Below are 15,716 nucleotides of genomic sequence, written 5' to 3'. Positions count from 1 at the left end.
ACACAATGTTTGTTTTGATTCGCTATGAAAGTTTGACAGATAAAATGAGGGGTTAGTGGATTATCCTATGTTTCGAGGGGTTAATCGATTAGCTTGGGACCAAAGATAGTATCAGAACTGAGCCAAAAAGTTGAGCACGTTTCTTCGGGATCTACTAGTCTTATAGCGAATTTGTTTTTTATCGGGGTTGGAACCAGTTCCAATTCAGTGTGAAACCGAACTTTTTGTCAGAGCAAACCGAGGGGGGCGACACATCGAAATCTCAATACTAGATGCTCAAAAAATTTCACACCAGCGAATCAATCTTCGAAAACTCTTCTTTCAGTTCTCGCACCTACTTGCATCTACTTGCATCTTTTTGCACAAAATCTGCAGAATCGTCATTAATCTTTTTCTATCTATTCAGTGTGCACGCAGCTAGCCACAGCAAAACACAATCTTTCCTGCAACGTAGATAGAGTCGTCCCCCTCGATGCGAACCTGAACCTGAGATAGGTTTTAAAAACAAACGATCAAACTGACGTTTGTGAGAAAACAAGCAGAGCCGATCTTGATACCCGATTCAGGTTGGAACTGAATAATAAACTAATTCGCTAAAGGGTGTCCACGATGAAATTGCCACACACAAAATTGATTCGCAAAATTCGAGTTTTCATCCGATTGCCATCAAATTTTCAGGGATTGAGAAATAACTCTTAAACTTCATTTTACCATTTTACTCGTATTTTATTTACAGTCCATACGCAAATGCCCGCACCTTGGCCTTAACCCCGGCCATAAGATTCTGCACAACCTGTGAATCAACCGTTTTTTGCATGTAAACCCATACTTTCTTCAGTTCCTCGACTGTCTTCACTACCTTAGGTCGTTTAAGAAGGTGCTGCTTCATAATCGCCCAGTACTTCTCGATGGGGCGGAGCTCCGGAGTGTTGGGAGGGTTGAACATTTTCGGCACGAAATTGACCTTATTGTCCGCATACCACTTCAGCACGTCCTTGGAGTAGTGGCATGAGGCCAAATCCGGCCAGAAGATTGTTGGAACGTTGTGGGCCTTCAGGAGAGGAAGCAGCCGCTTCTGGAGGCACTCTTTTATGTACACCTGTCCGTTCATCGTGTCCTGGGTAACGAAAGGTGCACTCCGCTTCCCGCACGTGCAGATGGCTTGCCAAACCAGGAATTTCTTCGCAAATTTGGACATCTTCTGAGTGCGGACATGCTCCGGAACGCTGAACTTATCCTTGGCCGTGAAAAACAGGTTGCCGGGGATCTGTTTGAAGTCGGCCTTCACATATGTTTCGTCGTCCATGATGCAGCATTCAACTTTCGTCAGCATGTTGAGGTACAACTTCCTGGCACGGGTTTTGGCGGACTTGTTCTGCTTCTCGTCGCGATTAGGGGCCTTTTGTGCCTTGAACGTTCGAAGCCCAGCCTTAGTTTTGGCCTTCTGGACAAAACTTCGGCTTAGGTGCAGCTTCTTAGCCACATCCCTAACGGAGGCGTTCGGATTTCGGTTGAAGGCCCCAACTATGCGGTTGTGATTTTTGGTGTTGTACGGAATACTTTCTCCTTCACTTCTGGGCTTCCGATCGGTGGTCAACCGTTCCTCGAACCGCTTAATCACTCGCGACACCGTGGAATTCGCGATTCCCAACGTTTTAGCGATGGAACGATGCGAGAGATCCTTGTTCTCGTGATGAATGCGCAAGATTTTATCACGCACGAGCTGTTCTTTCGACTCCATTTCCGCGAGTTTTGATCACAGGACTTTAAAACTTGCAGGATGTTAATAATGCACTATGAACTAAATCCACCCAAATTTTCATTAAATTCTACCCAACGGTTAAAAAGTTAGAGCAATTTCATAGTGTGGCAATTTCATCGTGGACACCCTTTATTAGAGTTAAGGCTGGCGCACAATACATAAGTTTCCGGGTTTTTTGACAGATAATGCATGGGCTAACTGTCAAAAAACCAGAAAACTTATCCATTTTGCACCGCGAGGGGGGCGACACATCTAAATCTCAAATTTAGATGCTCAACAAATCTCACACTAGCGAATCAATCTTCAAAAATCTTCTTTTATTTGTCGCATCTACTTGCATCGCGCATCATCTTTTTGCAGGGAATCTTCAGAATCGTCATCAATCTTCTTTCTATCTACTCAGCGTGCGCGCAGCTAGCCACAGCAAAACACAATCTTTTCTGCATCGTAGATAGATTCGTCCCTCTCGGTGCGCCGGCCTTTACCTCTATGGTTTTAGCATATGCAAAGCGAAATGGAACGATACGAAACGGAACACAGAATCAAAACAAAACAGCAAATTAAGCTACCAGAAACTCGCTCTTCCTGATGGTCATAGGTAGGTGTGACATATGATTATTCTGTAAACACTACTACCTATGCACACCTTATCCCAGGAATACCGTGCGTAGCAAACCAGTTCTTCATAATATCTAACTTTTGGGACTCCATGGGGAAGATATACTTGTAAGCGTCTTCCTTTCGGCTTAGCATCTGCACCGGAAGTATTCCAAAAGGTAATGCAAGACACATTGGAAGGCCTACAAGGAGTCGAGTGCTCGATGGATGACATCCTGGTTCATGCGGAGGATTCATCAAAGCTGGAAGAACGAACCAAGCAAGTGATACGCCGCATTCATGCTGTAGGCCTAAAGCTGAACAAGGAAAAATGCGTGTTCAACAAGTCGTCAGTGAAGTTTCTGGGCCACCTAGTATCAACGGATGGATTGAAGGCAGATCCGGAGAAATTGGATGCAATAAGGAATCTCAAGACACCATCGAATAGACTTCAGCTTCAAAGAGCGCCGGGGATGATAACTTACCTAGCAAAGTTTGTCCCAAACCTATCGGAAATTACATCTCCACTACGACAACTCCTAGCCAAAGATGTTGCCTGGTGTTGGGAATGTGAACATGAACGTGCTTTTATGGAAATAAAGAGGCTGATGATGTGTCCTCCAGTGCTGACATTTTATGATGTTCGTGAGCCAGTTACGCTGTCTGTAGATGCCAGCTCAAAGGGTCTCGGTGCTGTTCTACTGCAAAGGGGCAAGCCAGTAGCTTATGCGTCGAAGGCTCTGATGACTTCCGAAATGAACTACCCACAAATCGACAAAAAAGCTGCAGCAATACGGTTCGGTTGTAGAAAATTCCATCAATATATATATGGAAAGGAGTTGACCGTCGAAACGGACCATAAGCCACTGGAGTCAATTTTTAAGAAACCGATGGACCGGGCTCCACCGAGGCTACGAAGAATAAGATTAGAGGTAGAGCAGTACAACCCGAAAGTGATTTACGTAAAAGGTTCGAACATTCCGATACCGGATATTCTAAGTCGTGACGTTGAAAATGATGAAAACACCGAAGAAGATGAGCAGATTGAGGTCCACATCGTCCTCCAAATGTCCGAAAAGACCTGTTCTGAGCTTCGAACACAAACTGGCGAGGATACTGAGGTAAGAGCGCTCAATGATGTTATTTTGAAGGGTTGGCCCGAGGCCAAAGAAGATTTGGCACCCGAACTCCGGAAATATTGGGGTTTCAGAGATGAACTGACAGCGTACGAAGGTCTCGTTTTCAAATCGAATCAAATTGTGATTCCTAAGTCGCTGAGGAAGAGTATGTTGCAAGCGGTTCATAGTGGACATCCAGGAGTCCAAAGCTGTATCCGAAGAGCAAAGCAAGTGCTATTTTGGGTCAACATGAGCAGAGATATCCAAGATATGGTAGAATGCTGCAGCGTATGCCAACAGCATCAGCGCTGCAATCAGAAAAGTACTATTGAGACGAAAGCGGTTCCTGAGCTACCCTTCGAGCGAGTTGCGTCAGATTTGTTCTACTTTCGAGGAGAGGAGTACGTTTTGATCGTGGATAGCTGGTCAAACTTTTTCGATTTTAAGAAGCTGTCACGATCAACGTCCAATGAAGTAATCGATATTATGAAGAACTGGTTTGCTACGCACGGTATTCCACGAGTTTTGGAGTCTGACAATGGACCTCAATACAACTCACAACAGTTTCGGAAGTTTTCGGAAGACTGGGGATTTGAACATCGCACGTCAAGCCCGCATTTTCCACGTTCCAATGGACTGGCGGAAAGATTTGTCCAGGTTGCAAAAACTTTGATGAAGAAGTGTCACCACGATAGATCGGACCTAAACCTGGCATTGCTTTTAGCACGCAATACTCCAAGAAGCGATAACATTCCTGGTAGACTGGTAACCCAGACAACCAGAAGTCGTATAACAATGTACAGACAGTATCGTAAATTGCTACAGTTTAAGTCAAAATCGCATATTAGAATGGCATACCTCGCATTATGTTTAAGTTAAATCGTATAGAATGCAAATTTCCGACTTATATGCGATGACTCATTTTTCCGTCGTACTGTATCACAAATTTAATCGGATTACATCGTAAAACTTTTCAAAATGGATTTGTTATTACAGATCAAATTGCATATGATGTTAAATCAACTCGTTTAAAATTAAACGAAAATATGCACGTATATGGCCTCCACTTTTGTACGTATAAGCCATTTCTTTGCATTCTATACGACTTGTTTGTTTGTATATATGTTTGTATATCACGAAAACAACTTTGAATATACGTGCATTCTGGTTGTCTGGGAAAGAACAACAAGAAAATCGATTTTGCATATTATTAATTGCTAAAAGAGGGAAGATGTGACATATGATTATTCTGTAAACACTACTACCTATGCACACCTTACGTGAGCATACCTGCTATATGATATACTTTGATGAATAAACGTCATTATTCTCGCGTATCTTACAGTAGGGTTACCATATGGTATCCTAAAGGAGGGCATGTTCTCCTTTTTCAACAATTTTTCTACATCCGCCTTTTGCTCGAAAATGTCCTCCTATTGCATTTTTTCCAGTGACATATTCATAAAATTGTTTTCAAAGAGCGTTGTTTGCAGAGCATATTTCTTTAATTATGTCGTAACCTCATCTTATATAGCAAATGCCATTCGATAGTGGGATCAGGACAAGGGGTGGTCACTCTACACACGCATTTTGCACCAGCTTTTTTCTCAGTGTGCCTCACGACTGCCGCAGCTGTGCCGGCAGTGCCGAGAGTGTCATTAGACTATTTTTTGTTTTGTTTGTATAATGGTATGTTTGGCAACCCGGTTAATTCTAACTGTCGTCGAGTCACTCTCGATTCGTTGCTCCCAAATTCTATCGTAAAAGGACTACACTGAACCTAATAACCAACGGTCTCAGCCACCGAATCCAAGCTTGGAGCGATAATGTTCTCCGGGGGAGGCACTTCCAATTTCCGACAGGACAATAACTTCTACTGGACTAGAGTATGATGAGGACTCGGATGAACCACAGGTGACGCTGGTAAGTAGACGTAGCGAGCGTGCACCATCAGAGGAAACTGGCCCAGATGCTCTTCAGATTCTGATGAACGCTTCCGGGAGGAGTTTCTCCCGAAAGCCATCGACTCAATCAATCTAGTGGGAGTTTCAACCGAAATCAGACTTCCCTGGTGGAGGTGGGGTTTAATATTTCCACACGGTTAGATAGTCCAATCATCCTCATGGAACTGATCCGAACGCAGCTTTTCGAACTCTATGAGGTACGAATTGATTATGGAATCCGAGCCGCACAGAAGGTCGTAAGGACAACAAAGATCACCATCTGGTTGTAGTAGTTTTATCAGTGGTTGTTCAGCATGTTTGATTCTGTAAGGCTTCACCACTTCGTTGAGTAGCCCGAGGATCAGCCAACCAACATTCAGTTCCATGAGTCGTTACTCATCGTAACTGACATATGTAGATGTATTCGCCTTCGATGATCACCGGTGTTTGCTTTTCTACCATCGACAGCATCCCAGCTTTTACAGGTGTTCTCTGGCCGGCACTGTTTTTCGCCAGAGACATCATACTTTCCTCCATTTGTCCGATCAAATGGAGGAAAGTATGATGTCTCTGGCGAAAAACAGTGCCGGCCAGAGAACACCTGTAAAAGCTGGGATGCTGTCGATGGTAGAAAAGCAAACACCGGTGATCATCGAAGGCGAATACATCTACATATGTCAGTTACGATGAGTAACGACTCATGGAACTGAATGTTGGTTGGCTGATCCTCGGGCTACTCAACGAAGTGGTGAAGCCTTACAGAATCAAACATGCTGAACAACCACTGATAAAACTACTACAACCAGATGGTGATCTTTGTTGTCCTTACGACCTTCTGTGCGGCTCGGATTCCATAATCAATTCGTACCTCATAGAGTTCGAAAAGCTGCGTTCGGATCAGTTCCATGAGGATGATTGCAAACATCGCGATGTTGAAATGCTTACCGAACTGCTCCAATCGCTGGCACCATGAAAAACACCGGTCTCTTTACACTTCGCCGGGACTTCTTTTCCGCCAAGCCATAATATTCTATTTCAAGCCACCAGGGTCGTGTCTAAGAGCTAAACCTATCCTTCAACCAACTCACCGATGTCAACTTTCGGAAGCTCACCTTCAAGCCCAACAACTGACCAATCAACATTTTACGATTCCACTTAACCTTCTTCGGCTGTGATTCAGCTCCGTCACAAATCTCCCCGCCACAAATCGATCTACCAACATCTTCAACGTTCCTTTCACTTCCTCCTTTAGAATCTGCATTATGGCCAGTAGCAGTCCCTTCATGGACATCTTTTCAATCAGCTTCCGGAACGATGTCACCCCCTTCCCAACGTCGATCAAACTGTTCTGAAACACCACAGCCTTCCGCACCAGATCCTCGAACAGTTCGATCGTCTTGAGTGGAGGTTCTCCGATCTCGAAGCCTTCCGGTAGCGACCCCAGCACCATCCAGAAGAATTCCAGTAAGGCTCCCAGATTACTGTTGTGCTTGGCAAAGGTCATCGCCTTGATGACCTCTGTCATCCTAATGTTTTGACAATATGTCCGCTGTGAGGAAATATTGGATTGTGTCAACAACAATGATTATCATTTTGACACATGCACAGAGCAGGCGCAGGTATAGTACAGTGTTGCCAGTAACTTTAAATATCATGAAAATGTCCAACCATGGGTGCCAATGAAAGCATAGAGGTAACTCTAAGACTAGAAGGTCCCGAAATAACGTGCTCAACTTTTTGGCTCAGCTCTGGTACTCTCTTCGGTCCCAAGCTAATCGATTCACCCCTCGAAACATAGGAAAAACCACTAACCCCTCATTTTATCTGTCAAACTTTCATAGCGAATCAAAACAAACATTGTGTAGTACTAGAATTTCAACTAGAATAGGGTACGTTAATCGTTTGCTTGGGACCAATAGGCTACTAAAGTGGTGAGCCAATTTAAAATCGTTAGTTTCGTATTGATTGTTGGTAGCTCGCCCACGCATGCTAACACTGCCATCAAATATGGGAAAATCTCCTCTACCTGATAGGGGTATTAGCAACAATCAATACGAAACTAACGATTTTAAATTGGCTCACCACTTTAGTAGCCTATTGGTCCCAAGCAAACAATTAACGTACCCTATTCTAGTCGAAATTCTAGTACTACGCAATGTTTGTTTTGATTCGCTATGAAAGTTTGACAGATAAAATGAGGGGTTATTGGTTTTTTCTATGTTTCGAGGGGTGAACCGATTAGCTTGGGACCGAAGAGAGTACCAGAACTGAGCCAAAAAGTTGAGCACGTTATTTCGGGACCTTCTGGTCTTAGAGTTACCTCTATGGTATTAGCATAGAGGTAACTCTAAGACCAGAAGGTCCCGAAGAAACGAGCTCATCTTTTTGGCTCAGCTCTGGTACTATCTTCGGTCCCAAGCTAATCGATTCACCCCTCGAAACAAAGAAAAATCCACGCACCCCTCATTTTATCTGTCAAACTTTCATAGCGAATCAAAACAAACATAGTGTAGTACTGGAATTAATACTAAAATGGGGTACGTTAGTCGATTTGTTTGGAACCAATAGGCTAGTCAAGTAGTGAGCCAATTTAAAATCTTTAGTTTCGTAATGATTGTTGGTATTAGAGCCTTAGACTGTGTTCCAATTGAGGAATTTTCATCTAATGTTGAAATCTCTAAGATATATTAAAATGTTGATTGGCCGATTTTCGAGAATGAGTTTGTCAAAATGGTTTGCTTGTCTGTCAGAAAGAAGTCTGATGCAATACCAGGGCTATTTGAAAATTTCCCATCTTTAAAATGTAAGTGAAAATTCACCAAATGGAACACAGCCTTAGATTGAATCCAACATGTGTTCGATTTTGACGTTCTGGTTCTATGGGATTTTAGGTATAGGTTTAGAGTCCTATGCTGAATCAATGGTGAAACTAACAGGTTGCTTAGATGTTCCTTTTTCATGTTGCTTTCAATCAGCGATGACATGTATCCTTATTTTAGTACATGATAAAAGTTGGGATGATTTTAAGGCTGTAAAGCTGTAGTTTTCATGCAAAACAGCTAGACTACATCATTTTCTAGCATTAAAATTAAATTACGAAGGCTAGTTTGATGCATTTTTCAGAAGTATAACGAGAAGATGAATTGAATTGATAACGACTACAAGTTATGAACTATCTAAATTGAACTTTTGAAACTCATTAATTTAGTGATAGCGCACATATTATTAAAACGTTTGATAAAAACTCATTGTCCTCCTTTAATGTTTAGAAAAGGAAACTTTGTCCTTCTCTATCTCCAAACCTTAAATGAAATGTCCTCCTTTTCAAGTTTTTGATATGTTAACCCTAGTCATAGGAGGGTTACTAGAAGCTCCAATTAAAAATGAACCCTGTTAATATACATAAAGAAGCGTTCAGATTAACGGGGGTCCACGGTATTGATAAAGTGTCATTCCTAAAGGCCGGCCCACAATGGATAAGTTTTTTGGTTTTTTGACAGTTAGCCCATACATTATCTGTCAAAAACTCCGGAAACTTATGCATTGTGCGCCAGCCTTAACTGACATACTCGGTGCAATCAGTTCATAGACTTCTCCACCACCGTTAGTATTAGTGTTCAATTTCACTAATACATGCGTTTTACTGATTGAAAATAAAGTCGAACACTTTGATTGCATGGTTGAAAATAATAAACAAATAGATTTTGCACGGCTACACTAGCATGGCTGATTCGTGATATCTTCCGGCAAGAAGTCAATAGGCTGCATATAATATAGAATAAGATCGACAACTCAAGACAATTATTTTCCAAAAGCAGTTCTGCCCATTTTGAAATGTTTGTGCTTAAATGCCTACTCACCTATGCACTACTCGGTGCTTCTGCAAGTAGTCCAGTGCGGAGCCGATTTCACACACCAGTAAGGCAACGCTGGCTTCCGAAAATTCCACCTGTGTGATCACAGCACCATCCAGTATTCATATGGTCAGGGTGCACAAATTAAAGAGAACAAGAGAGATGGAATCCAATCAACTCCTGTAGCGTTCATATGCTGAAACTTCACTAGCTTCTGTTATGTTTGGATGCATTTGAACTTACCTGATGGTTTAGGTGATACCGCAAATCGCCTCCGGCCAGCAGGTCACAAACCATAAACAAGTCCTCCTCGTCTGCAATGGGAGAAATAAGAAGAATTGAACAAAAAAGTTACGAAAACAGATATTATCGAATATATTTGTTTATGATTATTTAAATACTGCCATATTGAACAGAATAAAAATTTATTAAAAGCTTGATGCACAAATATCTCAATGCAACTAAATAATATATCCAATTTGCTAAAAAGGTATGTCGTACTGTGTAAACTTTCTTAATCGGACTCCAACAATGTTTCAGACTTGAATTTATGGTTTTATCACCGACAAACCGACATGAAACTTAAACTTAACTCTTGATCGAGAATCCATAACGGCCAATTCAAATGTGCAGCGATCCCATCTGTCAAAACCATAGAAATGTTTTATCTAGATAAAAATAATTTGTCCGAAATAGATTAGACACGAACCAACTCATACATTTTGTACGCGTGTTCGTGACTAGGATAAAGATTTTCCGCGAACACGGCGGCAGATGTCAGTTTTGTTCTTTGATCAGAAATTTATTTGTAATTTGTATGATCATTCATGTCGATTGGTCGGTGGATATCATCCAAACCATTTGTGGAATAGTTCTATAATTACGCTTCTATTATCTCGATAAAAATAATATATCCAAAATAGACCGGTCCCGAACCAACTTAGATTGCGTCACTAATGATCGAATGTACAAAAGTTCGAACTTACCAAAGGTCGAATTGATAAACGGTCGAATTATAAGAACGTTGTCAAAAGGTCGAGTGATGCAAAGGGGGACCAAAGGTCGAATGATGAGAAAGAGGACAAATGGTCGCATGGCTCAAAAAGGGACAAAAGGTCGAATGGACAAAAGATCGAATGGACAAAAGATCGAATGGACAAAAGGTCGAATGGACAAAAGGTCGAATGGATAAAAGGTTGAAAGATCAAAAGAGGGATAAAACGTCGAATGGACAAAAGGTCGAATTATAAGAACGGGGTCAAAAGGCAGAATGGTGCGAAGGAGGACAAAAGGTCAAATGCAAGGGGTAAGACAGCTCCTAATCATGAGCAATTTCAGAATTGCTTTTGAGGCACCTCGAGGAATTCACGTTGCTCAGTGAGCAAGATCACTGCCATTTGCTTTCTCACTTTTCGCATCACAGCAACATGTGGAGGTACGAAGCTGAAATGCTGCTGTCAAGCAAAACAAAAACAAAAAGGAAACATCCGGCTCGATTTGGTAGAATAACTCGTTGACCAAATACTCCAGATCCGGCAAATTATACGTACCCTGCACGTCCTCTGATACTCGTCGAAGCGATCCCATTTCCATTGCTCAACAATCTGCCGCTAGATGAAACTACGAACCAACCACTGAATTCCCATGGCGCCGTTCTGCTGCGAGCGGACATCCTCACACTTCTGGTACTACTGCTGTGCTTTCTGAATGATTGTGACGTGGTCCGCTTTCTGCGATACACCACCTGGATTCTTCTGCAGCCGTCGACGGAAGTGTTTGTTGAAGATTAACATAACTACTTTAAATAAGGTATTTCATCGAGAAGGATAAAAATTGTTTTGTTGTTTATTTGTTATTCTTTTAACTATTATTTATTATATTCGGAGCATGTTCCGTTCTTCAGTTGTATGCCGGTGATTGCCCGCAAGGATTTCTCGTTCTCCTCGGTGGAGCCGTTTTCTAAACAAAATCCGGAATTCACATCGTTTCAATAGCCGGTCTGAACAATTCTATTTTGTTTACAAGCAAGACTGACGCCTATTATGTGAACGGTAGGTAAAGAGGCAAAAAATCGATGCACGTCGATTTGATTTTGAGGTAAATTGAGCTACTCACGAGTCACTCGCTGCAAAAATGCAACTCAGAGTAAAGCTGTTTTACCCCTTGGTCAAATGATAAGAAGGGAAATGTATTATTCTGGGAAATCCGGGTTTAAAAATTTTGACCATCTGGACGCCCCCTAAATCGCGATTAGAGCCTTATTAATGGAGATAAATCGATTTAAGGGTTTGGGAAACTCAACAGCCCACAAATGAAAGATTACGAAATATTTTATTCTGGGAAATCCAGGTTTAAAAATTTCGACCATCTGGACACCCCCAAAATCGCGATTAGAGCCATATTAACGGAGATAAATCAATTTAAAGGTTTGGGAAACTCACCAGCCGACAAATGAAAGATTACGAAATATTTTATTCTGGGAAATCTGGGAATAAAAATTTCGACCATCTGGACACCCCCCAAATCGTGATTAGAGCCATATTAACGGAGATAAATCGATTTAAAGGTTTGGGAAACTCACCTGCCCACAAATGAAAGATTACAAAATATTTTATCCTGAGAAATCCTAAAATAAAAATTTCGACCATCTGGACACCCCCCAAATCGCGATTAGAGCCTTATTAACGGAGATAAATCGATTTAAAGGTTTGGGAAACTCACCAGCCCACAAATGAAAGATTACGAAATATTTTATTCTGGGAAATCCGGGAATAAAAATTTCGACCATCTGGACACCCCCAAAATCGCGATTAAAGCCATATTAACGGAGATAAATCGATTTAAAGGTTTGGGAAACTCACCAGCCCACAAATGAAAGATTATGAAATATTTTATTCTGGGAAATCCGGGTTTAAAAATTTCGACCATCTGGACACCCCCCAAATCGCGATTAGAGCCATATTAACGGAGATAAATCGATTTAAAGGTTTGGTCGAATGGTTCAAAAAGGGACGAAAATTCGAATGGACAAAAGATCGAATGAACAAAACTTCGAATGGACAAAAGGTCGAATAATTACAATGGAGACAAAAGGTCAAATGGTTCAAAGGTGGACAAAAGGTCGAATTTTACAAAGAGGGAAAGCAATATAATAATACATAGAAAACTAACATAGAAGAAAATTATGATTATATCTTACAAACAAGCACAGTATGTTCCGGTGATGATTTTTAGAGCATTATTAACAGAGTTTCATGGGAATTTTGAAAAACATTTTATGGCGGATAATTTCCTGCCTGCAATCCAAAAATGTATTACACTGAATGTTAGTTTCATTTACTATCATCCTCCTCAGCGAATACTACCGCGAATGATATAAGTTGACCTTGCAGATGATGCAATGATTTTTTATATTTTTTTATATCGTGTTCTGTCAACGCTTTCGACTAAAGACTGGAGCTTGAGCTTGAGCTTGAGCTTGAGCTTGAGCTTGATTGACCGCCCACGGTTGCTACTCTGTTACTGCCAGATCAGCTGTAATTACACAGAGAACCAATAGACGATGCTTGGGACTAGCAATCATCCTCAATCTGTAAAAACTGGTGATCTTAAATTAGGCAATACCAGCGCCAGCCGCGCCCGAACACAGGTCAAGAAAGGAATGGGAAGGATTGTGTTGACATGACACTCGCTTTGATGGAAGCCGAGAACACCTCTGCACTTCCACGAGGAATCACTGGGATGTTGGATAAGAGGGTTGGGTTTGCAGCAGGGTTCGTTTTGGTAAACGATAAGGTGAATTGATGTCCTAACGATCATATAACGCGAAGGAGCTTGGGACTAAACCCACGGTCTTCTGCTCAGTAAGCAAAACCGTTTGCCACTAGGCAGACGAGCACCTTTTTAATCACCAAGTTGCTGTTATTACCATGTAGTCATATTAACAAATAAAACGATTGACGAATCTTGAATGTGGATGGGCCTGAGATTAGACTCATGATGTTCTGCTCAGTAAGCAAAAACCGTTGCTCTAAGGCCACCGAGTCCCTCATATCACATAATACCGTTGCTCAAATTTGTGTATCCATTCAAACCCGGAACCAACGACAACAACGAGTTTCGCAAAATACACGATACACAAGCGATTTTACCATAAATCTCTTTGATATGTAGGACCTGGGACCGCGTTTTTCTGCTCAGTAAGCAGGCCACTGTAACCGACGATCTTTCAAATCCGGAAACTAAAAACTACGAAAAAGTACTTAGGCCTTCATTAAGTTCCACTTTCACGCGACGTTCAATGACAGGGTCCTATCCAGGATTACATCTGAAAGATCCAAATCTGGCCAACGCCCACCCTAAACCTAAACCTGTTCTAATCCACCTGAAATGACTAACGAATGGAAGACTTTGACTACCCAGCCATGCAATAGTCTCATTCCGTGCCTTATGGCAACTTGATGATTCTATTGCGCTCATCTTTTGGCACCACCCAGGGGAGACTTGGTCCTGTACCCAATGCTTAACTTATCTCCATTCAGCTACTCGCAATTTCTTGTGATATAGTGGGCGGAATATTATTATATGAGACAATTCAATGCAGACGTCTTTCCAAATTTGGCAGATCGACAGGTAATCGGTGAGTTACCACGAAAGTTGCTATTCAACAACTCGACAACGTCCCATCGTCAACGCCTGCTATGAGAATTTCCCATTGCAGACGCCAACGAAATGACGTCATCGAGCTATCGATCAACTACCCTGGTTATCGCCTGGTACCTTATAGTACGATGCTAGGAGGCGAACCGGAAGAATCGATGAGCTACCTCTCCCCCCGCTTTCGACTAAAGACTGGAACGCGCAAAAATTGGTCGACGAAAAATCGTTTCGTTCAGTGAAAAATGACATCACAAAAATCTTCATATTTTTCTTTTGGTAGTTCAATTCATATATTTAAAGGAAAAAATGTTCGTTTATTCTTTTGGTTTGCCAAATCCAAACTGCCGTGCCTTACGATTAACGCCTTCCATTAAATTTTGCACAGTGGTCTCATCCACCTTATTCGCCACAGAACGCCAGTTAGATGGATTTATTAGTTTTTTTTTTGTGATTCCATTTAACCAAGGCCCAATACCGTTCGATAGGGCGGATTTCTGGGCTGTTGGGAGGGTTGTGGTCTTTGGGTACCACAACCACGTTGTTCGCATCGTACCACTTGATTGCCTTTTTCCCATAGTGGCAGCTCGCCAAGTCCAGCCAGAACAGCACAGGTCTATTATGTTGCTTTAGGAATGGTAGCAGCCGCTTTTCCAGGCACTCCTGGACGTAGATCTCTTGATTGATGGTTCCCGTAGTAATGCAAATGCCGCTTTTTAGACCACACGTGCATATGGCCTGCCAGACGCGATATTTTTTCGGGAACTTCGATAGTTTGATGGTTTTGAAAATTTCAGCCACCTTCACTTTTCCTGGTGCGATATAAAACTGCTGCCCCGGAAGCTGCTTGAAATCCGCCTTCACATAAGTATCGTCTTCCATGACTTTGTGAGCAGATTCGTATACAGGTTTCGGGACCGCTGCGACGTGTTTTGTTTGTAATCTCGGTTCGCCACCTGCACCTTCTTAAACGTGGACAACCCGGCTCGTTTCTTGGTCCACTGCACATTAGTATAGGAGACATTGAGCTTGCCAGCGACGTCCCGGATAGAGAGTTTAGGATTCCGCTGGCAGCGACCTTCTTCGTCGTCGCTGCCACGTCCGGATTACGATTGTCGCCGTTTCTAGGCTTCCTGCCGGTCGACAGACGATCCCCGAACACTTTTAAAACGTTTGTCACGGTCGATTTGGCTACATCCAGCAATTTTGACAGTTTGTGGTGTGAGAACGTCGGATTCTCATGCTGCGCGAGCAAAATTTTGACACGCTGCTCTTCTTGCTTGGACGTCATTTTGAAAACTGAAGCAAGCGGTGAAAACTCATCATAGCAACCATTGTATATACACTCAACTCTCAAATGCAGCATTTCAGGGTTTTTTTTATGCATTTTTAACAGAAATACACCAATTTGAAGTTGATCAATTTTTGCGCGTTCCAGACTTTAGGACACGGAATGCTAAAGAAATTACTTTCCTTTAGCATTTCTTGACCCAGTACGCAGTTCTAAAGAAATCGGTAAATAAAAGATCGATTACATTGGTATCGTTATCGACATGAAGGTGGCGCATTTTTATTATAATTTCACTTTCCTTGCGGAATAATGATCTAACCAATTATTCCGTTAAGCCTGGTACGCAGCTGAAAAGAAAACGGAAAAGTAATTTTTGAGGAATATTCCCAAAAGTAAATTTGACAGCTATAGGGAGGTGTCTTTTGCTAAATTTTGAGATCATAGGTAGGTGTCGTCTAATTTTAAAATCAACAATTATCAATTTTTATGTTGTTA

General features: G+C 41.9%; 1 protein-coding gene across 1 annotated transcript in view; it reads right to left on the bottom strand.

Moving 5' to 3' along the window:
- LOC135711102 (serine/threonine-protein kinase 32B-like) overlaps positions 1-15,716 on the bottom strand; it is a 168,522-nt gene that overhangs the window by 126,202 nt on the left and 26,604 nt on the right. Inside the window, exons 3-4 of the mRNA XM_065233842.1 lie at positions 9,518-9,588; positions 9,281-9,369 (exon numbers count right to left, since the gene is read on the bottom strand). Coding sequence (XP_065089914.1) covers positions 9,281-9,369; positions 9,518-9,588 — 160 coding nt within the window. The remainder of the gene's footprint in view (positions 1-9,280; positions 9,370-9,517; positions 9,589-15,716) is intronic.

This window comes from Ochlerotatus camptorhynchus, unplaced genomic scaffold (assembly GCF_037179485.1).
Source record: "Ochlerotatus camptorhynchus isolate MF236.1 unplaced genomic scaffold, CSIRO-AGI_Acam_v1.1 ptg000420l, whole genome shotgun sequence".
Lineage (NCBI taxonomy): Eukaryota > Metazoa > Arthropoda > Insecta > Diptera > Culicidae > Ochlerotatus > Ochlerotatus camptorhynchus.
Note: the sequence above shows the minus strand (reverse complement) of the source record. Positions and strands in the feature narration are given on the sequence as shown.